Below are 25,754 nucleotides of genomic sequence, written 5' to 3'. Positions count from 1 at the left end.
TATATTTATGCAGTCTACACACCACTATTCAAATTCAATTTGTGTGTGATTTACATGAACATATGTTCATGATTTAAAAATGTAAAAGTTAATATGACCATTTTGTGCCTCTCTTTTTTTTTACGTGTTTTTCGCACATGTCGACACTAGACGTCGCTCGTATTCTTTCTGCCATGATTGTATTTCACTTCGCTACAGGTGACGCTGATTACGTCATTACACCGTCAGCCAATAAAAGATGACACGGCTCAAAAACAAGGAAACGCTTGGCGTTTAAAAAAAAAAAAAAGTTGTCACGGCGTGCTTTTATGCGAACGTGAATACAGTTTGGTGTCGGAAAATGAAGGTGGATTTGCTGCTTTTGTTGACCTTTCTCATACACTTTAAGTCGGGATGTAGTTCTTTGTCTTCTTCATGTCCTTACACTCCGTCACGGTGGTGTTCGTCTCCAGACTCGGCCGTCAAGTGCGGGGTGAGATTGACATATTTTTCAACACTACATATTTTATATTCTATTTAGATATATCTAGGTAAAACTTAGTGTCTAGCGTTTGTGCTGTGTGTAACGATATAAACATTATTGCGAGAGCTTGTTTCCAGCCTGTTTCTATCGAAGGGGGGGTCAGTATGTGACGTCATAGAAGCAAAATTTATTATACCAAAAAACATTGTTAAAAGTAAAGTACTGATACAATGATTTTATGAAAAGTACAAGAGTTCAACCTCAGTTTCACTTGGCCTCAAATGTCTTTTTGCTAAAAATTTTAGCATGGACGTATTGTCCATAATTCTAAAAAGTACAAACTGTGTCACAAAAGTTCCAGGACTGGACTGGTTTACAAAGCTATACAGTTACAGGCCATACTTACTTTATTCACATGACTGACTGGTCACTTTGGAGATTCTCAATGAGGGCATCAGAACTATGCATGAACTGATGTTTAGTTATGTATTTAAAAAAAAAAAAGTGAAATATCTGAAAACGTGTTTTATATTATAGATTCTTCAAAAATAGCCTTCCTTTGCTCTGATTACTTTTTTGCATACTCTTGACATTCTTACCTCTGGGAGTGAGAACTCTTTAAAGACTGTTGGGAAACCCTTTCAGGTGACTAAAGGTCATCGAGAAAATGCCAAGAATGTGCAAAAAGGGAATCAGCGAAAAGGGTGGCTATTTATTTATGTCTTTTAATATTTATACCTTTTTTTTTTAATAAGTAGTACATAGTAAGTAAGTACATAACTCCAAATGTGTCCGTTAGGTGCCATAGTTGTCATCATAGTTTTGATGCCTTCAGTGAGAATCTACAATGTACATAGCCATGAAAATAAAGCATGTATTGAATGAGAAGGTGTTTCCAAACTTTTGGCCTGCGCAGTGATGTTCTTCTTGGCCAGGAACTGTCAGATGCTTAGGGCATTGAATATTCTCAGTCTCAGGGTGATTAGCCACATTTTCTTGGCTGATTAATTTTCCGGCCCCTATGGGAACGTTCTTTTTTCTTTTCTTTGTTGTTGACAAAGTTTAACGGTGGAAAAAGTTTTCAAATGGTTTCTTTCTCTTGGTCTAATTTTTTTTTCCATCACAAAAAACTGGCAATTGAACAGGGGTGTGTAGACTTTTTGCACTCGCTATCCATTAATGTACACTCAAACCTCATGAAATCTTTTTTTGTTTTTGTTTATGCAGGTGTTGAAACAATGTCTCCACGCCAACTTGACCAAGCCGCGTCAAACAGCGGAACCTGTCAAGTTGAATGTCTACTACGAGAGTCTATGTCCGGACTGCATACTGTATCTCACGGAGGTTCTGTACCCCACATGGGTGCTGCTGCAGGACATCCTATCCGTCCACTTGGTTCCCTTTGGCAATGCACAGGTGCATGTGACTACAATCTGGTTTCAGTTCTACTATAGTGTTGTCACGGGAGGATTATCACGACCCCCCCCACCCCCCCATTTAAAAAAAAACAAAACAAATGTTATTGTTGAAAAAGTTTCATTACGGAAGCATTCACTTGAAAAAAAAAAACTCCTGTTTTTCTGACACATTTTTGGGGGCAGCTTTGTTTTTTTGAGGGTTTTTTTCATTTTCTTTTTCTGAATATTTTTTCTGTCAAAAAATAATCAGAAAAACAGGCTGAAAAAAAATATTCAGAAAAACAGGAGGAAAAATTATTCAAAAAAACGGAAAAACATTTATTTAAAAAAAAAAAAAGGAAAAAAATGTATTACAAAAAAACAGGATTTTTTTTTTAACTTTTTTGACTGCCAGACGTTTTTCAGAAACGGGATGTCGCCAGTGCCAGCCGATTTAAGCATTTTGACTGATCTTTCAAGGTCCACAGAAAATGTTGTTTGGACTATGGAAACACACATACTACCAAATGAAAAATTGAACTCTCATCTTTCATCAGAAAAAAAAGTTTGTTTCTACCTTATTCCGTTTTTCAGTAATCAACAATAGAAAATGGTTAGTTTCACCGAAATGCTCTGTTTTGAAACAAAAAACGGAGAAATCAAGCTTTTTGTGAAACGATATTATTTCATGCACTCTAGTGAATTCTACACTTCTTTTTGTCCATGAATGATGCCACAAACACCTAAATAGTGCTTTACTTCTGTAATACACCACCACCAACAATAAAAAAGTGTTTTTAGATTGCAAAATACGTTTATTTCCATTCAACAGTGTAACAATTTGACAAAACAATTTCGCAAACTATTTACAAATGTGTGCAACTGTGGTACTATTTACAATTATGTGGATGTTTCAAATACAGTTTTTCTTTTTGTAACACTGCCCTGCGTGCAAGGAGACGGAGCAGGATTTGCACAACAGAGTAGTTTCACTGCGATTGTCCCTTTCGCCTGCAGACGTTACACTTTCTTGACGGCCTTTTTTTCCGGGGAATAGCAAGTAGCAGACTGTACCCACTCCTCCGATGAATATGCATTGGACTCGGGGTATTCTTCGTCGTCCGATTGAACGTCCGCCTGTGCAGAAGTGCTCGGTTGTGCTCCGCGTTTTCCGGTGTTAGCATCGCTAGCCGGTGAACCTTTATGATGTCGTCATAGCCGCCGCGTTTCAACCTCGGAGTCACCATCATCATCATCATCATCATCAATGATGATCATCGTCGTCATCAATGTGCTCTTTAGCGTTGGTCGATGCCTTTCGTCTTTGAAAAAAATTCCCAAGTCTGAGCTGCTTGCAACCGGTCGCCATGTTCTCTTCCCTTCCTCAGCCATTGTCCCCTCTAGCTCCGCCTCACGTCTTCTACTGACGCCTACCCAATCTTGTCAAAAGAGAGTCATTGCTGCCATCTAGGGGCCAAAAATAGTCATTAGGCTAACTAGATCTGCTTGAAACTTTCACCACAGCTGGCCAAGGCTTTCCTCCACCAGTTTCCAAAAAATAAAATAAAAAAATTGGAGAACATCATTTAACGTCCTTGGCAGTAAAAGAGTTTAAAAAAAAAAACTGGGGAAAAAAATTATTCAAAAAACTATTCCGAAAAACGGAGCTGGTGTTGTGTTTTTTGGAGCAATTAATTTTTTTACCTCTGAACTCCAAGTGACTTGTTGCAGACTCGCTAATAGCGGAAGCGGACACTTTCCCGCATACCTCCATATGCAATAGGATGGTCATGTTTACTTACTGGCTCTAAATAAAAGAATGATGTGTATACTGTATTGTGGTTTGTTATCTAATCTCTGAGGGAAAACCCTTTTAAAAAATATATTCAGAAAAACAGAAAAAAAAAATCTGAAAAAATATAGGAAAATATATCTATTTTTTTTAAATAGGGAAAAAAATATTCAATAAAACAGGGGAAAAAAGCTCCAAAAAATTTGTCAGAAAAACAGGATTTTTTTTTCAAGTGAATGCAATACGCTTCCGTATGTAATTATGTCATTTAGCCTCATTTTCTTTTATCATGAAAAATTGGCATTTGAACGGGAGTTTCTGGACTTTTTATATCTACTGTACAGACAAGCAAGCGTTTGTGAATGAGCCCTGTGGTCGTCTGACGACACCCAAAGTCGGCTCCATTGTGTAATTGACGTGAGACTTGATGTTTTTGGCCACCAGGAGGCGCCCAGTGGGAGCAAGTATGTATTTAAGTGCCAACATGGAGAACAGGAGTGCCTTGGCAATATGATTCAGGTGCAAGTTTCATATCTTAACTGTGCTGTCGCTCACAAATTGCCTTTTAGAATGACGTTTTGTAAATCTGCATTGTACAGTTTTATGAAGTACTTTTTCTGTTGTTTTTTTTCAGGCGTGTTTATTGAACATGAGCGACGACGCCTTCCTCATCATCTTCTGCATGGAGTCCTCCGCTGATGTCGTAGCAGCTGCCAAGAATGTGAGAAACTTCTGCTCGGCAACATCTTTCCCTCCGTTCTCACCTGAAATGTGTCCTAATTTGCATTCTTGTGCCGAAGTGTGTCCATCTGTACAGTCCCCAACTGAGCTGGGGGCGCATCACGAGCTGCGTGAATGGAGATGTTGGAAACCAGCTGATGCATCAGAACGCCTTGAGGACCAACGCTCTGAATCCTCCGCATCAGTTTGTACCCTGGGTGACCATTAATGGGGTGAGCTTTGCTGCTGCTGGTTGTATCCTTGACTCCGATGTCGTGTTAGGGCTGGGCAACTATAGGAATAAAATAATTGGTATTGCTAAATAAATACTAGCTATTTCTGCTGTTCGCACCTTTGCCGCCTGGGGGCGGTGAGGGGTCATGCATGGAAGGAGTCTGTATGCTTTACGACAGTGTTTGTGAGCGAATGAATATTTGTTATTTGAAGGAGTATCACTCCCAAAACTAGATGCTAATTTCAAATTAGCATGTCAATAGGATTTTACATTGACTGCTAGCATTAGCACTGGCGACGTTTCTAAAGGCCAAGATACACCAATCCGACGTCGGCCAAATGAGTAGGCGTCGGCACGTCGCGTAGAAAAATGACGAGAATACACACCGCACCGACTATTGCGTACCTTCAGCTTATCCGCGAGAAATAATGGGGTAGATGCCACAGACTTCCAACTTCCGGGTTTTACACATCAGCGTCATTTCTGGCCACGTTCCAACACTATATACAAAAACAATTTGCCTTTAAAATTGTATTTTCTTAGACATGTATGGGGGATTAAAATAATCGATTCATGTTTGTTTGGATCAATATCAAGTTCGAAGGAAAATCAATTTGATATTATTCAATTTCTTTTTAAACCCAGCCCTAGTGCATATACAGTGTGTAGTATTTTTTGGGGGGTTGTGTGTTTACTTTTTCAATAAACTCTAACTGGGGTGTCATTTTAACCCTGGAGAACCCACGGGGTCAAATTTGGCCCCTATAAATTCTGCTACTCAAATAACAAAGACCTTCTTTTTTTTTTTACAAATTTAACTTCAAAAGTCCAGAGTGCCACTTCTGACCCCTGCATGGGGCCATCTAGTGGATGAATATTGCACTTACATGAGCCAGAGTGGTGGTGACAAGATGGCTGGCAACATGCTGTTTTGTTGAGCTGGAAATCAATCCAAACAAAACCATCTTCTCAGCAAACCATCAGATGGTAAAATTGTGCTTTTTTTTTGTTCATCTATTTCATATCATGTTGCAGAATGCCTAGGAGTATGTTTTATATATATATATTTTGATCAATTAGCAACTCTGAGCTAGTTCAAAAAATTGAAAAAAACATATTTTTTGGTGTTCAGTGAACTTATAGCAGTCATTTAATGTATAATTCATAATTTTCCGAAGAAGTAAAGGGTTCTTGGGTTCTCCAGGGTTAAACAGTTTAAAGCACGTGCCAAAATTAAAATTCCGATTAAATCTCAATTGTCCTGCCCTATGCAGCGTTCTAGTAGTTATATACTATTTTATACTATCTTTTTTTTTTGTTGCTCCGATTCCTCCATCTCTTGAGACCCCCTTTTTTAAAAAAAAAAATATATATATTTGTAAATTATAACCTCACAGGAGCACACCGATGACCTCCAGAAGAAAGCCACAACTGCTCTCTTGCCGCTTATCTGCAACATGTACCAGGTAGACACTTATTGCCTCTTTAAATCCCCAGTTCCCTTTTTGCCCTTGCCCTTTGACCTCTTGGCTGTGTTTACAGGGCGTCAAGCCTGCGGTCTGTGGAAATGGCGGCTAGAGACACCGAAGAATCTTACAGCTATTTACTTTGAGTGGCTCCACGCTGACTCTGTTTCAGGTGTGAAAAATTATTGAAATAATATTTATTTTGTTTTGGATGTACTCAAAAGATCTAATAATTATTCTACAGACACAAAAGTTATTTCTCTCAAATTGTTGTTCAGAGATCTGTTTAAATCTATGAGTGACGGCTCGCCATGTCTAACACTGGCAGGTCATCTTGAAGCCTTACAGCATTTAAATACAAATTGATGTCTAAAACAAAGATGTCCAAAACACTGGACTTGCCTTGTAGTATTTTGCACTGAATAAACTTCTACTAGCCTTGGAATTTATGGAATTGCCTTGTATCTCTCTGGCCTTTAGATGGCGCCCTAACTCAGTTCAGAGCTACAAACGTTTATCCTTTCAAAATTATAAATGGTTATTATTTCGAAGCAAATAATAATAGAGCAACGGCAAACAATGGTTAGAATTAAGGAAACTAACAATGAATAACACACGGATCTTACATTGCACAAATGAAAAACAAAAGTGGATTTTCTTGCCAAAATATTCGTAGCAATGGCCTTTACTATAAATAATATAGTTATCTGATTAAAACTACTATTTGAGGATCAAATTTGTCATTTTGTGACAAAATAAAGGTGGCAAATTGTACAATTGTAGAATTTCTTCCGGGAAGATGATGGCACACAACAACAACAAAAAAATACAATTAAGGAGGAGAAACATTGAAGCAACAGGCACACAAAAAAGCAACAACTGCACACAATGACACAAAGTAATAAAGGGAAATTATTTGCATCTTCAACCGTGAAGCAAAATGGGTTGAGGTCATCTACACTCTATTGTCTGGGCTCCGAGGGAGTGACGTCACAATGTGCCGAGTCGCGTTTTCAGCACGTTGACTTCTGCATGCCACTGAAGGAAGTAGTAACATTCTTGTTTTCAAGCTCGAAATACAGTCACAATATTGTTTGTGACAGCTAAAGACAAAATAATTACCGTTGCTTATACATGCTGTACTGTAGACAGTGTTATAGCTTTAAAAAAAAAAAAAAAAAAAGCACATCAAATTTGAGGAAAGACTTGGAAGTAATTTTGTTACTTTTCTGATCACTTGATTCAAAAAGTAACCTGGTTAAGTAAATTAGTTACTCTTCTGATCACTTGATTCGAAAAGTAACTTGGTTAAGTAATTTGTTACTTTTCTGATTGCTTGATTCGAAAAGTAACTTGGTTAAGTAATTGTTACTTTTCTGATCGCTTGATTCGAAAGTAACTTTGTTTAAGTAAATTTGTTACTTTTCTGATCGCTTGGTTCGAAAAGTAACTTGGTTAAGTAATTTTGTTAATTGTGTTACTTTTCTGATCGCTTGATTCGAAAAGTAAATTGCTTAAGTAATTTAGTTTTCGAATGAAGTGATCAGAAAAGTAACACAATTACTTAACTAAGTTACTTTTTTGATTGCTTGATTCGAAAAGTAACTTGGTTAAGTAATTTTGTTACTTTTCTGATTACTTCATTTGAAAAGTAACTTGGTTAAGTAATTTCGTTACTTTTCTGATTACTTCATTCGAAAAGTAACTTGGTTAAGTAATTTTGTTACTTTTCTGATTGCTTGATTCGAAAAGTAACTTGGTTAAGTAATTGTGTTACTTTTCTGATTACTTCATTCGAAAAGTAACTTGGTTAAGTAATTTTGTTACTTTTCTGATTGCTTCATTTGAAAAGTAACTTGGTTAAGTAATTTTGTTAATTGTGTTACTTTTCTGATCGCTTGATTCGAAAAGTAACTTGCTTAAGTAATTTAGTTTTCGAATCAAGTGATCAGAAAAGTAACACAATTACTTAACTAAGTTACTTTTTTGATTGCTTGATTCGAAAAGTAACTTGGTTAAGTAATTTTGTTACTTTTCTGATTACTTCATTTGAAAAGTAACTTGGTTAAGTAATTTCGTTACTTTTCTGATTACTTCATTCGAAAAGTAACTTGGTTAAGTAATTTTGTTACTTTTCTGATTACTTCATTCGAAAAGTAACTTGGTTAAGTAGTTTTGTTACTTTTCTGATTACTTCATTCGAAAAGTAACTTGGTTAAGTAATTTTGTTACTTTTCTGATTACTTCATTCGAAAAGTAACTTGGTTAAGTAATTTTGTTACTTTTCTGATTGCTTGATTCGAAAAGTAACTTGGTTAAGTAATTTTGTTACTTTTCTGGGTGTGACAATCAGTGGAATTTACCTTTACCTTTACTTCATTCGAAAAGTAACTTGGTTAAGTAATTGTGTTACTTTTCTGATCACTTGATTTTTTTGAATCAAGTGATCAGAAAAGTAACTGAGTTACTTTTCCAGGGTACTGTGGCAACACTCCCTGGACATGTGTGTGTGTGTGTGTGTGTGTGCGTGGAAGCACAATTTCACATACTAGAAACACGTTATGGAATATTTATCACTGGCAAACAGAATATATTGTATTCTAAAAAAAGGTAAAACAAATTCCCTAAATCCTTTTCATGTTGCCTTGGGGGATGTGTTTCGACGACTACTAAACAAAAACATGCAAAGTATTCCAATTAAATCCAACCCAGGCTCACTAATGGGTGACTGGTGAGCCTGCGCAAATCTAATCTCAATATCTAAATACGACGCATCGTCTATGACTCTATTGGAATGAATGTCATATGAAGCTTGTTTTTCCTCGACACGTTTCATGGGAGATTTGAGGCAGCACATTGTGGCCCAACCAGAACTTCTGCATACATGACGTCCCCCGATTGTCCAGTCAGATAAACACACTGTTAACACCATCTTGTCATGCACGCCAATTTTCGACCAGCGTTCAGCTGTGCTTTTTGCTCTCTTGCTCTTTTTTCCATACTGAGGCCTTTTGTTTTTGTTTTTGTCCCTGACTATATAACTTCAGAGAAGCTAGAGAAGAAAAGTAATTGTTGAAAGTGCCGGTGGAATTTTTTACAAGCGGAGGACTGTAAGGAGGTGAAGAAGTACTTGCCGGAAGAAGTGACAGCCTCTCGGAAGTGAACCTTAAATGTAGAAACTTGAGTTTTCCATCACCATCTTGGTTGTCTTGATTCAGTATGAAGAGAAATAACTCGTCAAAATGTTTTAATGTCACTGAGGTAAGAAAAGTACATTGAAATAAATGCAAAATTGTGTTAAAAGAGCGGATATATTTTTAGTTACAATTTGTCATTTTGATTTTTCATTATGTATTTTCTGTGTGCCATTTCTGTTCTATAGTCCACTGTTTTTGTAAAATTTTATTTGATTATTATGGCAAATGACGTCATGCTGTGCAGCGTGGGGGCGATTGTGCTGCTAGCAAATCGTGATGTCAAGACATGCTTGTGTTTTTTTTAAAAAAAAATATTGTTACAGGCCTGAGAGCCAAATCCACCGTGAGAAGCAACTAAAATTAGATCAAATCCCCAACGGCGAGACTACCTCTTGAAGGCTTGTCATAGTTTTGTATCAAGTGCTTTACGTGTTCTAATACTTCCTTGTTATGAACGTAAGATGATGTCACGTTCATTTGCAAAGGCCGCAAGGTGAGCTGTTATTGCTCGTTACCTGAGCCCTGATCAACATTGATGTCATCTTCAGTCGACCGCAAGTGGCAAAATGGCCGCCCCCCCCTGAGATGGATATAGACGGCTGGATTTTTGCTTCATAACTCTTATTCCACAAAAGTACTATTCATCAGAATGCCTAGTGAGGTCACATATAACATATTGTTGTCAAGATATGTTTATGGTTGACTTCCCCTTTAACTCATCCACTGCCATTGTAGGCTATAAATGTCGAAAATTCATTTGAACTATTCCTATTAGTTTCACATTTTTTTCCCTTTTTTTTTTTTTTAAACAAGAGTATGAAAACCTAGATTTTTTTTCATTGTACATTTAGAACAGATAAAATTTGTGATTAATCGTGCGTTAACTAGTGGCGTCATTCGATTAATTACAATTAAAGCTTTTAATTGCCTGGCGCCCCTCATTTTTAATAATCTTTTCTTCTTTTTTTAAATGAAGGACTACAGAAATCAGTCACAGTTGATGTGCTGAAATCAGAGTATTTGGACAGTTTTACATTTTAAAAAATGGCTCCAAATGATTACTTGATTATATATATATATATATATATATATATATATATATATATATATATATATATATATATATTATTATTAAAAAATTAGGGGTGTCAGGCGATTAAAATGACTTCACTAGTTAAATCACAATTAATCGCAAATTTTATATCTGTTCTAAATGCTGGTATAATTAAAAAAAAAAAATTCTAGGTTTACATACTTTTGTTGAAAGTGGATTTTTTTTTTAAACTAATGGAAATAGTTCAAATGGATTTTTGACGTCTATAGCCGTCAATGGTAGTGAATGAGTTAAGATCAGGGGGGAATCTCCATTTTGTCACATCAGAGCGAAAGGCTAACATGCTGGAAATTGGACAAGATTAGCCACCTGACACTCAAACAGTATGTACATAAATGGTAGTAGAAAGTGTTTGTCATGATTGTGAAAAAAATTATATACTATAGAAATTATTACCGTTGCTTATACATGCTGTACTGTAGACGGTGTTAGAGCTTTAAAAAAAAAAAAAAAAGCACATCAAATTTGAGGAAACACTTGGAAGTAATGGTAAATATTTATACTTTATATAGTGGCAGATTTGCGATAAAAAAATCAAAAACTTACAAGAAATACACATAGCGTACTACTCAACTGTTTGTGCCAATACTTTTTGGTTGGGTTTCCAAATAAGGAGATAGTAAATGCTTTAGCATACAGTAGATTAACCATATCATGTTAAGCATTCGCTTCTTGAACCGTTGTGTGTGGCCAGCGACAAAGCGACGATCAAGCATTTAAGTTAAGTTGTTCAAATGTATATTTACTTGTACGTTTATGTTTGCAGAATTATTATTTACACATTCACACATTTTGGTATTTTTTTGTAATCTAAAGTATCTAAGTTGATGTGTCGAATCTGCTGCTCTCCGTCATTCACTTGTATTTAGCTATGGTATGCTAGCTTCTGATTGGATAGTGTTAGTCAGCTGATAGGGGAGCAGGAAGTGTTGTCGCTCTGGCTTCGGTGAATGACGAGTAAAGTTTGAATTTAAGAATGAATTCGTCTCCATCTTTATCTTCATTTTATAAACAGTGTCCCATTAACCACCAACGAATCCTCACATAATTCGACTATAGCTACGCTACGTGTATTTCTCGTAAGTTTCTGAGTTTTTTTCTCGCGAACCTGCGACTTTATAAAGTGGCAAATTTGCGAGGAAAAAAACTTGTAAATTTGCGAGTTTATAAAGTGGCAAATTTGCGAGTTTTTTTCTCTGGAATATTGCCCCTGGCCTCTAAAAAAATATATTTATACGCAGCCCTAATAAGCCGTCGTATTCTTTTGGATGATTTGTTGCTTGTTTTCTCACTGAACACAATTTTCGGCGGCTCTTGAAAGATCAGTCAAAATGCTCTAAAACTTCGCTTTGAAAACTGCTACGGCTCCCAAGACAAAATTTGCTTCAAAATTCTTTATTTACGATGGTCAGAAAAAATCCACCCATTTTAATCCGTGTCAGGAATTGCAGCCATTTTGCTACTTGCTCTCAACTGAAAATGACATCACAGTGCCTAAGGGCTCCGGTAACGACCAATCACGGCTCAGCTTGCTCATGTCACATGACCAAACTCAGAAAACAGGTGGATTTTGCCGCTTAATTCCTATTCCACAAATGCAATATGAATCAGAATACCGTGTGTAGACTAGTGGGGCGCGTTGAACATAACCACAAATTTTCTTTACAATATTGACTTCCCTATTAAAAAAAAAACAAAGAAAACATCTGAACTGAAATAAGTGGTGTGAGCAATGTTTCATCATTTTACTTTCTCAGCCTCCCGTTATGTGTCTCAACCCCCCCCCACTTTGCCTTTCAGCGCCAGTGGGGTTCTTCAGACCAGACTTCCTGTACCGAGCTCCTCCAAAAGTCGTACGTCAGATATGCCGTCAAGAGGCTCTTCTCGGGCACCCTGCAGCTACCCAGGCTGTCGTGCAGGCCGTCCGTGCTGGACAGACGTGAGGACGCCCTGTCGGATGCCACTTCTGGCTCTCCTGGGACCCTTTGGACTCTGACCAGTTGCATCTCCAAAGCCTTGTGAGTCAGCCATTCTCTGTGTTGTCAGTCTTTTTCATAATATGCACAAAAAGTAGTCCGAAATCTTTACCGGTGAGCTTAACTCATTCACTGCCATTGACGGCTACAGACGTCAAAAATTCATTTGAACTATTTCTATTAGTTTAACATTTTTTTTCCACTTTTGTTAACACGATTATGAAAACCTGGAATTTTTTTTATTGTACATTTAGAACAGATATAACGTTTGTGATTAATCGTGAGTTAACTCGTGAAGTCATGCAATTAATTCCGATTTTCATTGCCTGACGCCCCAAATTTTTAATGTTTTCTTTTTTTTTCTATTAACGTCAAAAATTCATTTGAACTATTTCTATTAGTTTAACATTTCCCTCCACTTTTGTTAATAGTATGAAAACCTAGACATTTTTTTATTGTACATTTAGAACAGATATAAAATTTGTGATTAACTCATTCACTGCCATTGACAACTATAGACGTAAAAAATTCATGTGAACTATTTCTATTAGTTTAACAATTTTTCATTTCATTTTTTTATGAAGCCCTATATTTTTTATTGTATATTAATAATAGATACAACATTATCATGCGATTAATTACGATTAAACGCCCCTTGTTTTTATTTTTTTAATTAGGCCCGTCAGGTGATACATTTTTTTTAAAATTGTAATTAATCACATGACTTAACTAGTTAACTAACGATTAATCACAAATTTTATATCCGTTTTAAATTTGCAATAAAAATGTTTTCTAGGTTTTCATACTCTTGTTAGCAAAAGTGGAATTTTTATTAAACTAATAGAAATAGTTCAAATGAATTTTTGACGTCTATAGACGTCAATGGCAGTGAATGAGTTAATCGTGAGTTAACTCATGAAGTCATGCAATTAATTACGATTTTCATTGCCTGATGCCCCAAATTTCTAATAATGTTTTCTTTCTTCTTTTTTTTCCATTAACGTCAAAAATTCATTTTAACTATTTCTATTAGTTTTTTTCCACTTTTGTTAACAAGAGTATGAAAACCTAGACATTTTTTTATTGTACATTTAGAACAGATATAAAATTTGTGATTAATCGTGAGTTATCTCATGAAGTCATGCAATTAATTACGATTTTCATTGCCTGACGCCCCAAATTTTTAATAATATTTTCTTTTCAATTTTTTTTCTATTAATATCAAAAATTAATTTAAACTATTTCTGTTAGTTTTAACATTTTTCCACTTTTGTTAACAAGAGTATGAAAACCTAGATTTTTTTTAACAGATATCAAATTTGTGATTAATCGTGAGTTAACTCATGAAGTCATGCAATTAATTCCGATTTTCATTGCCTGTAAATTTTGAATTGTAATTAATCACATGATTTCAATAGTTAACTCACGATGAATCATACATTTTTTTATCTGTTCTAAATGTACAATTAAAAATGTTTTCTATGTTTTCATACTTTTGTTAACAAAAGTGGGGGAAAAAATTAAACAAATAGAAATAGTTCAAAATGAATTTTTGACGTCAATAGCCGTCAATGGCAGTAAATGAGTTAATTTGACTGTACAGGCCCAACAGTTTAAGCATACAAATTTGTAGCAGGTGTTTTATCCATTCTCATATATATTCTTTTTTAAAGTCCATGGAATGCAGAGCGACCTGTCAGATATCGCTAGTCGTAGCATAGCGCACGTCACCATTTCGGAGGATTTGCGTCATCTTTTTTTCTTTGATTTCTGTTGGCCAACAACTCGTGTCTTTATGCTAAAACCCAAAAGGCAAATGTGACATTCCGCAGAACAGGAACACTTGGAAGGGGTTGGAATGCTTGACACATGTACTGTGGTACCTTGACATACAAGTAGCCTACACACACAGAAAAAAAAGCTATGCTGGGTCGCTGTGGATTTTGAGCAGATTGGGTAATTTTTACTGGTTGCCAGTTTTGTTTTGTACTGAAGTTGAAAGAAGGCGGGCAAGATGGCTTTAAAAAAATAAATAAATAAATAAATTCCCGCTCTTTATGACAGAGCTGCATTGAAGTATAAAACTAAGAAGCAGAACAAGTACTACTTTAAATCAGCAAAATTATCTGCCAACAGAACAAGAACATTTTACTTGGCAAGACTTTGAGAAATAAGCTAGGCCCATCTTGAAAATAGTATTTTTAGTAGCACTGTCAAAGTTAAAGCGTTAACTAATTAATTAATCTCAAAAAAAGTGATCGCATTAATCATGTATTAATGCAGATTAATCGCACTATTCATTTTGAGTGCAGATGATCCTTTAGCTGACAACGGATGGTTACGTTAAAGGTAGCACAGGTTGTCTTTGAGCAATAAACATAATTACATGCATTAAACTCATTCACTGCCATTTATTATAGACGTCAAAAAATCATTTGAACTATTTCTACTAGTTTAACATTTTTCCCCACTTTTGTTAACAAGAGTATGAAAACCTAGATTCTTTTTTATTGTATTAGAACATATATAAAATCTGTGATTAATCGTGAGTTAACTAGTAAAGTCGGGCGATTAGTTACGATTAAAAATTATAATCGCCTGACACCCCTAATTTTTAATAATCTTTTCCTTATTTAAAAAAAAAAAAAAGATTATTAAAAAAAAAAAAAAATATATATATATATATATATATATATATATATATATATATAAAGAAAAAGAAAATATTAAAATTAGGGGCATCAGGCAATTAAAATTTGTAATCGTAATTGATCGCATGACGCACTAGTTAACTCACAATTAATCACAAATTTTATATCTGTTCTTAATAGGTTTTCATACTCTTCTTACCAAAAATGGAAAAAATATGTTAAACTAATAGAAATTAGGAGTGTGCCAAAAAATCGCTTCTCATAAGAATCACGATTCTCATTTAGTACGATTCAGAATCAATTTTATTTAAATTATTTTATACTGTCTTGCCTTTGTTTGTGTGTGCTGTTCATGTTGTACCCGGTTTGACCACTGCGGGGCAGTGTGGTTCCATGCGGTCTAATACACTGTTAAATTGTAGCCACATTAGAGAGTAGAAGGAAAAAGTCACGATCAAGTTCTTCCAATAAAAGTAGTTTTTTTTTCAGCGTGGAGCCGTTCTTTTGAGTAATAAAAGTGCCGCGAGTAGTGCGCTAATTAGCATTAGCGAGTCAGACTGGATTAGATCATTACGATTCCTTGCACATCTTTAGATTGAAGCAAAAGTCGTTGTCAATCAAATCATTTTGATTTTTTAATCAAAAATCGATTCTGAATCAAATCGCAGACCCAAAAATCGGAATCGAATCAAATCGTGACATTCAGAGAGTCCCACCCCTAATATTTTCACAGCCATTACCATTTTCCATTACTATGTTTCATATTTCTAAATGTATCTAAATCAGGGGTCTGCAACATGTAGCTCTTTAGTCCCTCTCCTTTTTACATATTTATTGATTTAGAAATAGATATAGATTGAAGCAAAAATAATTGTCAATCAAATCATTTTGAATCGAAAATAGTTCCTAATCGATTACGAATCGAATCGCAGGCCCGAAAAAATCGGAATGGAATCGTGAGACATTCAAAGGTTCCCACCCCTAGTAGAAATAGTTCAAATGACTTTTTGACGTCTCTAGCTGTCAATGGCAGTGAATGAATGAGCATTTAATGCATATTTGTTCATGTCAAAATATTGTACAAGTGATCAACTGATTAGAAAAAGAGCAGGACGAGCGTCTGCAGTGGATCCAAAAGTGTTGAAGACGTCCTCATAACATTAAATGTCGAAAGAATTAACACGTAGCAGGTGCTCTTCAAATTTGGTGTTGGTTATAAAAAGCCTTTTTAAATAAGCGATTAATTGTGATTAATCAAAATTCTAAAATGTGCTTCGTCTGATTACAAAATGTAATCGTTTGACAGCTCTCATTTTTTTTTTTTAGACCTCAACAAGTAATATTGATTTCTTTTTGAGCTGTAATATATCAAACGATTTTCAACTTCAAAGCGTGACTGTGACTCTTTGCGTCTATATTTGGTCAGTTGCTTCGTTCTAAATATACAAACCCCAGCGTGGTCGGAACCCGCTTGCGTCCTTCCTTAGGGGGATTTTGGCAGCCAAAAGGGATGCCTTCAGGGTCTCCCAGATGTTCTGCATCAAGTGACACATAAACCAAGAACTATCAACCTCGGCTTACTCAGAAACGGTAGAAGGGAGAGAACATACATTTGTTCTGAATGCATTTCAAGAACACACGATTTGCACACCAAGTGTTTTTTGCGCATTCCCTGTAGTCATGTGACCCTTCCGGAAGTAGGAAGTGTACGGGGCCACTCGCTTTCGTGTCGGGGATAACAAGTCTTTTTAAGCACAAAGCGATTCAGTTATGAAGCTAATATTGCGCAGTTCAACGCACGTCCCACATCGTTGTGTTAGAAATGGCCGTCGCCCCCGGCAACCAGCAATCGAGCTGCATACGGCGTTACGGCATCACGAGAATTGAAATTGTACTTTATCAAAATAGGACAATATCGCTTTTATTTTTGCAAAAAAACTGTAATGGAAACGCACCTACTGACATATAGGGGTGTTAGAAAAAATTGACATCGCAGCGCGCAATTCTCGAATCCATTCGATATGCGGCCGAATCGATTTTTTTTTTTTTTTTTTTCTCAGGAGAGCTCAGTATTGTTCATTCGATTTGACATCATCATTGCTCTCCTTTTTTTTTAAAAAAAAAACAAATAGATTAAAAAAAAATAATAAATGTTTTTTTTTTAATATATATACATATATATATATATACATATACACACATATATATATATATTTTATTTATTTTTTGTATGTGGGTGAGTATGTGTATGTGTGTGTGTGTGTGTGTGTGCGTGCGTGCGAGCGTGTGTGTATCGAATCGATTTTTGAACATCAATTTTTTCATGGGAATATTCAACAAAACGTCTTACTTAGGGTTAGGATTCACACATTAAGCTTGGAAGAATTTTAAATTAATGCAACATTAAGCCTTAATATTTTATTTCAGTGCTGTGCAACCTGAATTTTCAGATCAATACATTTTCATGCAAATCTCACAGCGTACATGTACAAGTTTACTGATGAGTATTTTCTAAATTTGAGTTTTAAAAAAATCGCATTAATCAATTTATAGATTCGCATCGGGATTAATCGGTATCGAATCGAATCGTGACCTATGAATCGTGATACGAATCGGATCGCCAGGTACTAATTCAATTCACACCCCTAATATATATATATACTTTATATAAGCATGTTTTTCAACAGTTTAGCGTGCGCGGAAAAGAGGGTCTCGTCCATCTTGTCCGTGAAAATCACACCACGAATGACTGACAAATCCTTGTTCGTAGTGCAAATGATGACTTCTCAGTTGAACAGAGAATGTTTGCGTGTGGTATGAACAGAGGTAGAAATTGTATAAAAAAAATACGAGGCAGTTCATGACGAACACCATGAAAAAAAAAAAAAAAAGTTCAACTCAAAGACTTGTGAAGAGTTTCTTAATCAGTTCCCTCACTTTTCGCGGGTGACGTTTTCCACGCCCACCTGTGAATTTCCACAAAGTAAAAGTGGTTAAAAAAAAAGTTTTTTTTCGTTCAATAACCGCTAATACTGTCTTTCACCTTAATGAGCTCTTTGCAAACAAGCCTCGAAAAAGTTCATTTTTTGGGATAGACCGATAAGGTTTATCGGCGCATATCGGGCATTTTGACGAATATCGGTATCAGCCTTTTTTTTCTAAATCTGAAGCTAAAACCATTTTATCCTCAGAACTATTTATTTAAATTTTCAGTTAACTTTATAAGAGATGCTGCTGACCATGGGAACCTTCTGAACCTTTTGTTTTTGTTTGACATTAAGACAAAAGATAAGTGAAAGTTTAAGGTTTCAGGATTTTTTTAAATTTGGGAAAAATTTGAAATTTAACATTAAGTATATTGTCGAAGACTTAAAAAAAAAAAAAACTACATTTTGATAAGTCCGAAAAATTGTTCAATAACCATTAATGCTTTAAGACATTACAACAAAGATTACATCAAGATTGGCATTTGTATTTCATTTTATTTAATGCCAATATTTTCTCCCCCATCTTACACTGCCGTGTACTGCAGTACAGGTGAGACGCTCTTTCTCCCGCAGCGCCTTCCTTTTTTCTTTTTTTTTCTCGAACACTTCCACTTTTTCACCGGCATAAAAAAAAAGGATTTTTTTGTTTAAAAGAAAAGATTATTAAAAATTAGGGGCCTCAGGCGATTAAAATTTGTAATCGTAATTAATCGCATGACTTCACTAGTTAACTCACGATTAATCACAAATTTTATATCTGTTCTAAATGTACAAAAAACAATTCTAGGTTTTCATACTATTGTTAACAAAAATGGAAAAAAAAAAGTTAAACTAATAGAAATAGTTCAAGTCTATAGCTGTCAATGGCAGTGAATGAGTTAAAATGCCAGTGCTAAATAAATATTTTATCATAACATTTTAATTTTAAGTAATTATAATAAATGCAATAATAGTAAAAACTGGCATCCTTTTTTTTTTTCAGCGTTTCGGTTTTGGCCAAGCATTTTTCTTTTTCGTTTTTTTTTCTAAGGTTATTTTTTCTTTTTCGGTTTTGGCCCAAAAATGTCATCTCGGTGCGTCCCTAGTAATTACCATCAAAAACACATTCTCACACTTTAAAAAAAAAAAAAAAAAAAGTTTGAATTGTCACATAAGCAAGAAATATTAGCTTCAAAGTCATTGTTTTGCTTGACAATTTCTTCTTTGAAAACGCAGGCAGTTCGCTTTTATGCCATGAGATTTATAACACCGTATCAACTGTGATGGGCGGAGCTTCCCGCTGATAGTTTGTTTTCTTGGGCTGGCACCGCCCCTGTCTCAAAACATATGTCGTATTACTCCAGAATACACAAAGTACATGAGCAGAAACGTGTCAAATCCATAATTCCGTTTTTTTTTTTTCCTTTTTTTTTTGTTTTTTTTTCTCTCTCCCAGCTGTTGCTCATCAGTTGAGCCTCGTGTCAGATGTTTCAGCTCCTTGGGTTATTTCGCTCGGTCTGCGAATCGATAATCACATGAGGTTCCCTCGCTTGCTCCCCAGCAATAAACAAATGGCTCGGGTTGCGGGGTTTGAAGCTGATGTTGCCTCTGGTCACAGATAGAGAGCGCCGTCGTGACAGCACCCATGCTCGCTCGCCGTTCTGGTCAGAGGAGCTTCATGTGACTCCTCTCGCTAATCTCATGTGAAAGGCCGTCGGTGTGAAATTTCCCCGACAAATCGTACCATCCGGAGTCGGACAAAAATCCTGAGTATGCAAATGTTGTTGACGGGGCCGAGCAGCAGCTGCGCGTTTCGACTTGAAGAGGAAGTCGTTTTGTAGCGCGGTTGTCAAGTTGAAGAGCAGCTATTTTGGGATTGAAGGAAAGTGGTGGTGGTGGGGGGGGGGGGGGGGTCGAGGGTCAGAACATGGACGGGATCTGTCCTGTTCCTGCTCTCCTGTAAATCACACGTCCATATTTAGTTGGGAGAAAGGGGACGGCTTAGCTGTAATGTAAACAAAGCCTCAGAGTAGGCGGGAGGCGCGGAGCACATCGACTCTGCTGATGCACCCGCGCTCCTTCGGGGAAGGGACGAGGGTTCCGTCTTCCAGAGGCACCCAAATTCGGACCAGGTCACCACACGTTCTATCGATGTAAGAATCAAGGAAAAAAAAAGTTCCTCACGGAGACATAGCCATGAGTGATTTCTGCTCCGAGAGCTCGGAAGAAGAGCAGGTGGGAGTTGAGGGTTCTCGTGGACAAAGACGACAAAGACTTCCGGTCATCCAGCTGGTGCCGAGGACGAGGACGGGATCTCCGAGCCGGTCCCCCAAGAACTCCCCCGGGGGTTCCCCGCGCGGCTCTCCTCGCAATTCCCCGGCGCTCTTCAGAAAGATGATGATGGCCCGGACCATCAACCTCCAGAGGCGGCGCTTCACTTTGGCGCACACGCCCAGGTAGTGTTTGGTCCAAATCTCCAAAAGTGTCTTGAGTAAAATGTCCCAAAGTATTTTAACCTTGGAGAACCCAAGAACCCTTTTCTTCTGTGGAAAATTATGAATTATATATTAAATGACTGCTATAAGTTCACTCAACACCAAAATAAATGTTTTTTTTTTAATCAATTTTAACCCTTTATTCCCTAATTTAGGATTAGGGTGAAATTTGACCCTTTTGGGATTTAGGGGTATCATTTCGAAAAATCAGAATAACAAAAACTGTCAGTAAACTATTTAGAATTTAAGAAAATAATCAATCAAATACACAGCTACATTAAACAATATATATTTTTTAATTTTATTTGTTGCATTTTAGAACTGGATTTTGTACAAACACACTTTGGCCAATGGAAACAAGAACACAGGGACAAAATCACTGCTGGGAAAAAAAAAAGGTCTTTGTTATTTGAGGAGCAGAATTTATAGGGGTCAAATTTGACCCCGTGGGTTCTCCCGGGTTTGTGTTTCTACCTTCTGCCGGTTTGTTGTGTAGGTTGTCGCAGGGCTGCACCGTGTCGCTAGTTTCTCTTCCCAGCTGCTCTCGTTCATTTATTTTTGGCCTACTGGATTATCGAGTCCCGCGGTGCTCAAGGAATTCACAATTCGCATCATCGGGCCATTTGCATCTGCTTTTTTTTTTGCGCTTTTGTATCGTGTCTGGTTTTCGGACTTCATTGTGTGTTTGCGCCAGCTGTCGGGTTTTAGTGCTTCATTTCCTTGAGGTGTGAATGTTTCCCCGAAGCTTTTTGTCTACTTGACCGGGCTCACCTTTGCAAACACACGACATCCCTGCTGTCGCCGGCCGGATCAGCTGTTTGTTGTTCCACTCTGTTGGGTCAATACTTTGTATACGTCAGACGCAAAGCGTCCACGTGGCTGGAAAGCAAACCTTCACGACGTAGCCTGATATTTTTTTTTGCTTTCATTAAAAGTGGCAAAAGTGGATTTAACTAGAAACCCAGTTTGGACCATATCACAGCTGAACAGATTAGAAGTTAGAAGTGGGTATACTCAAATACTGAGTGGAGAAAAAAAGTATACCCGCATATACCCTGGACTACACCACTGGGATAGACGATAATCGGCGCTGATAATTGGCAATTTGGCGAATATCGTTTTTTTTTTTTTTTTTTACTCATTCACTGCCATTGACGGCTGTAAACACAAAAAATTCATTTAAACTATTTCTATTAGTTTAACATTTTTTTCCCACTTTTGCTAACAAGAGTATAATAAATAAATACATAAGTAACTAATAAATAAGTCAAATTTGTGATTTTTCGTGAGTTAACTAGTGAAGTCATGCAATTAATTACAATTTAAAAATGTAATCGCCTGAAAATTTGAGGTGTCAGCCGATTATTACTTTTTTACTTCAGTTCACGATTGATCACAAATTTTATATGTTCTAAATGTACAATAAAAAAATCTAGGTTTTCATACTGTTGTTAACAAAAGTAGAAAAACTTAAACTAATAGAAATAGTTAAAATTATTTTTTGACGTTTTTAACCGTCAATGGCAGTGAATGAGTTAATAATGTGTTGGCCGATAAAAGGTCAATCTAAAACCATTTTGATCTCAGGGAACTATTTGCTTAAATTTTTAGTTAACTTTCAAAGAGTTGCTGCTGACCCTGGGAACCTTCTGAACCTTCTGTTTTTCTTCAACATTAAAACAAAGAAATATGAAAGTTTAAGATTTCAGGTATTTTTTAAATTTTGGAGAAAAAAAATATCTACTGTGGAAAACTATAGCGAGCTAAGGTATTTACTTCTTTTACTTTACTCAAGTTTCCATTTAACTTTTTAAGATGTGCTGAGAACCTTGGGAGCTCCCTGAACATTTTTTTTTGGGGGGGGGGGGGGGGGATTTAAAATGAAGTCTGTTGTTTAAGATAAAAAAAATCTTCATTTTGAAAAATCTGAAAATGTGTTCAATAAACATGCTCTACAACTCCTCCCCCTTTTTTTTTATTGAAAGTGAATATCACCTTCAAATATCAGTTATGGGCCTCCTTGACTAATAATAATCGGCATCGGTATCGGCCCTGAAAAAACACCCCATTATTGGCTTATCTCTAGTTTTCACATGCAAAGTGGAAAAGTATGATGCGGTCTGACGAGTCCAAATCACTGACATCGTGTCCTTGCTTATTTCAAACAAGACAATGCCAAGCCACTTACGTTTTGCATGCGTTACAACTGCGTGGCTTCATAGTAAAAATAGTGCAAGTACTAAACTGGTCTGCCAGCAGTCCAGACCTGTCTCCCATTGACATTTCATGGCGCAAAATACAACAATAGAGACACCGGACTGTTAATCAACTGAAGTTGGACATCAAGTGAGAATGGGAAAGAATTCCTTCCTTACTTCCCGTCTTGAAATCTTCAACAAATTAGTGTCCTCATCTTTGCAAAAATAAACATACATTTTATCGGTGTGAATATTCAGTATCTTGTCCTTATAATCAGTTGAATAAAGTTATTTAAACTATAGAGCAAACTAGCCTTGGCTCAGGTTTTTATCCTCTCAAAATAACGTTTCCATATCTTTGCTAACAAAAAAATCTGAGTACTGTAGTGTACTTTGCTTCTTCTTGCCGCTGCTTTTCATATGACCTTATCTTTGGGCGTTATTTGGTATGGACACTCAGAACACAGCTGTGTTGGCTTTCGGCAAACTCTCAAGCGTTTGTGCCTGTTAACTCGGCTTTTATGAGTCCCCGTTGAGGATTTGAATGCAGATAAAACATTCGCTGGGTCAACACTATTAAAGCAAGAGTCATGTGGTCACTTGGTTTCTAATTGGACGCAACCGCTTGATGTTCAGTATATATGTTCGGACTGTGTTTTTACAAAATTGTATATTTATACCCACTTTTATTTATTTTATTTATTCATTAATTCATTAATTAATTTATTTTATTTATTTATATATTTCTTATTTTTCATTTTTTCTTAAGAGCTCAGTATTGTTCATTATGAGTAATTTTAACGATTTGACATGTCATCATCATTGCCCTTTATTTAATTAGATTTTTTTATTTTGTATGTGCATGTGCGGGCGTGTGCGTGTGTGTACTCATTAGTTCACCTAAAACCTATTAACAAATCCCATACCGTTCACCTAAACCGAATACTTCAGAATCCAGCTAGAGTCGTGAGGTTGTCAGGAGACCCGAGGAAGGATCAAAGAAAGGAAAGTGAAATCCAGCACCAAATGTGTTAAGGCGCCTTTAGAAAGCCTTTAAGGAAATGTACACGCCTCCTCCCTCTTTGTCAATAATTACCCTTCTCCAACATGTGCAGCCATCTAACTGAAAAAGGACAAATTAAAGGCTGTGACGAAAGCCTAGTGCTGTAAAACGCTTCCTTGTTTTACTAGAATGGAGTAAAAGAAACCACAGCCTCAAATTCGCTTCTAGTAAAATGTGAAGGCATCTCTTGTATGGCATTTATTGTAAATATTCAGCCAAGCATATTCCTAGATTTTAGTGTCCGCAGAAAATTCAAATATTACACAGGAGGTTTAAGTGGAACAAGATTTCAAGGTTCACTCTGGAAATGCTACATCAAGCCGCAGCATTTAAACGGACCGGTTCTCCTAAGTAGTCATCCGCGAGAGTATGTGAAATGTCTCCTAATGTCACAGCTGAATTGAGGAAGAAAAGTTATTGCAGGATGGCTGGTAAGGAGGATAAATTAAACAAAGAGAGGATCCAGCGGAAAATGAATGTCGCAGGGAGCACAATTTTAGAACATACCCGCCACTTTATTTTCACTCAATGTCCAAGTTGATTAAAAGCCTTTTTTCCACTCTACAGAACCCATCAAATGGTCTTTCTCATGAAAATGTTTCACTTTTTTTTTGGTCTTTCTCTTAATGGTAAATTCCAAACTCTCCCTTTGGCTATTTAATCAGGGGTAAAGGAATCTCCGCTCAAAGAATATGTGTACGGTCCACTGAAAATTAAATGTGGCTGTTTGGAGCAATGACAAGTTGCGTTATAACACACCACAAATGACTGATTTAGCACCAAAATCGTAACTATATTCTCATTTAGTACAATTCAGAATTGATTTGAAATGTCCCAATGTTCATGTTGTACCCGGTTTGGCCACTGAGGGGCAGTGTGGTTCCACGCGGTCCGATACACTGTTAAGTTGTAGCCACATTGGAGAGTAGAAGGAAAAGGTCACGATCAAGTTCTTCCAGTAAAAGTAGTTTTTTTGCAGCGTGGAGCCGTTCTTTTGAGTGATAAAAGTGCCGCGAGTAGCGCGCTAATTAGCATTAGCGAGTCAGACTGGAGTAGATCATTACGATTCATTGTCAATCAAATCATTTTGAATAAAAAAATAAATAAAAAATCGTTCTTAATCGAAAATTGATTCTGAATCGAATCGCAGGCCCAAAATCGGAATCGTATCGTGAGACATTCAAAGATTCCCACCCCTAATATTTTCACAGCCATTACCATTTTCCTTTACTGTTTTACATTTCTAAATTTATTTATCTAGGTCAGGGGTCTGCGACATCTGGCTCTTTATAGTCCCTCCCCTTTTTACATATTTATTTGTATTTTTGAGATGAAATATTCTTAATTCATTAATGATTAGATAAAAAATGAATAATTAAATATTCCAAAAATGTCATTGTCCAAATTTTTAAGTTGTCACAAAAACACCAATTTTTTAAATTAAAAGAAAAAAATGACCTAAAAATATCCAAAAGTGATCATAAAATGTCCAAAAAGTAAGAACAGCAGAAATTTACCATAAACTGTCCATGAAATTGCCAAAAATGTCAGAGAATTGAATAAAAAAGGCAGAAAGGAAAATGTCGAAAAAGTAACCTTAAATGTCCAAAAACAAAAGAAAGGCAAAACATTACCTTTAAATATTTTTCAAATTGCCCCCAAAAAAGTCAGAAAATTTGTATATTAAAAAAGGCAGAGCATAAAATATTTGAAAAGTAGCTACATTTTCAAAAATAAAATAAAAATGTGAAAATTACCATAAAATGTCCACAAAATTGCCCAAAATTTCACAAATTTGCTGGGAAAAATGGCAGAAAAAATATGTAAAAAAAATAGGCATAAAATGTAAACAAAAAAATAAATAAATAAATGTCAGACATTTTAGAGAAAGGCAGAAAAGTCTAAAAATGTATGAAAAATTATACTCACAAAAAAAATTTCAAAAACTTAAGACGAAAGGTCGAAGAAAATGAATGTGGAAGTATTGGATGCTGCATATTTTTGTGTCGGTGCGGCTCTAA

At 36.1% G+C, this 25,754-nt stretch overlaps 2 protein-coding genes across 6 annotated transcripts in view; both read left to right on the top strand.

Moving 5' to 3' along the window:
* The first annotated feature begins 228 nt into the window (after positions 1-228).
* On the top strand, positions 229-6,518 carry ifi30a (IFI30 lysosomal thiol reductase a). Of its 2 annotated transcripts, none has more exons than XM_077557754.1 (7): positions 229-346; positions 1,691-1,879; positions 4,097-4,171; positions 4,287-4,373; positions 4,453-4,605; positions 6,005-6,073; positions 6,150-6,518. In XM_077557754.1, exons 1-7 carry the CDS (start codon positions 341-343, stop codon positions 6,183-6,185), a joined length of 615 nt encoding a protein of 204 aa, XP_077413880.1. In that variant the 5' UTR covers positions 229-340; the 3' UTR covers positions 6,186-6,518. The 2 variants fall into 2 exon arrangements, with proteins under 2 accessions (XP_077413880.1, XP_077413879.1); XM_077557753.1 differs by having other exon boundaries at positions 263-472.
* A 2,491-nt stretch (positions 6,519-9,009) lies between these two features.
* LOC144043052 (3',5'-cyclic-AMP phosphodiesterase 4C-like) overlaps positions 9,010-25,754 on the top strand; it is a 77,473-nt gene continuing 60,728 nt past the window's right edge. For 2 of the 4 annotated variants that reach the window (XM_077556270.1, XM_077556268.1), the window contains exons 1-2: positions 9,010-9,334; positions 12,185-12,402. In XM_077556270.1, coding sequence (XP_077412396.1) covers positions 9,293-9,334; positions 12,185-12,402 — 260 coding nt within the window. In that variant the 5' untranslated portion in view covers positions 9,010-9,292. Of the gene's footprint in view, positions 9,335-12,184; positions 12,403-19,914; positions 20,434-25,754 lie in introns of those variants that run through there. The other 2 variants (XM_077556271.1, XM_077556269.1) reach the window with 1 other exon arrangement.

This window comes from Vanacampus margaritifer, chromosome 2, assembly GCF_051991255.1.
Source record: "Vanacampus margaritifer isolate UIUO_Vmar chromosome 2, RoL_Vmar_1.0, whole genome shotgun sequence".
Lineage (NCBI taxonomy): Eukaryota > Metazoa > Chordata > Actinopteri > Syngnathiformes > Syngnathidae > Vanacampus > Vanacampus margaritifer.
This window is presented reverse-complemented; position numbering and strand designations above follow the sequence as displayed.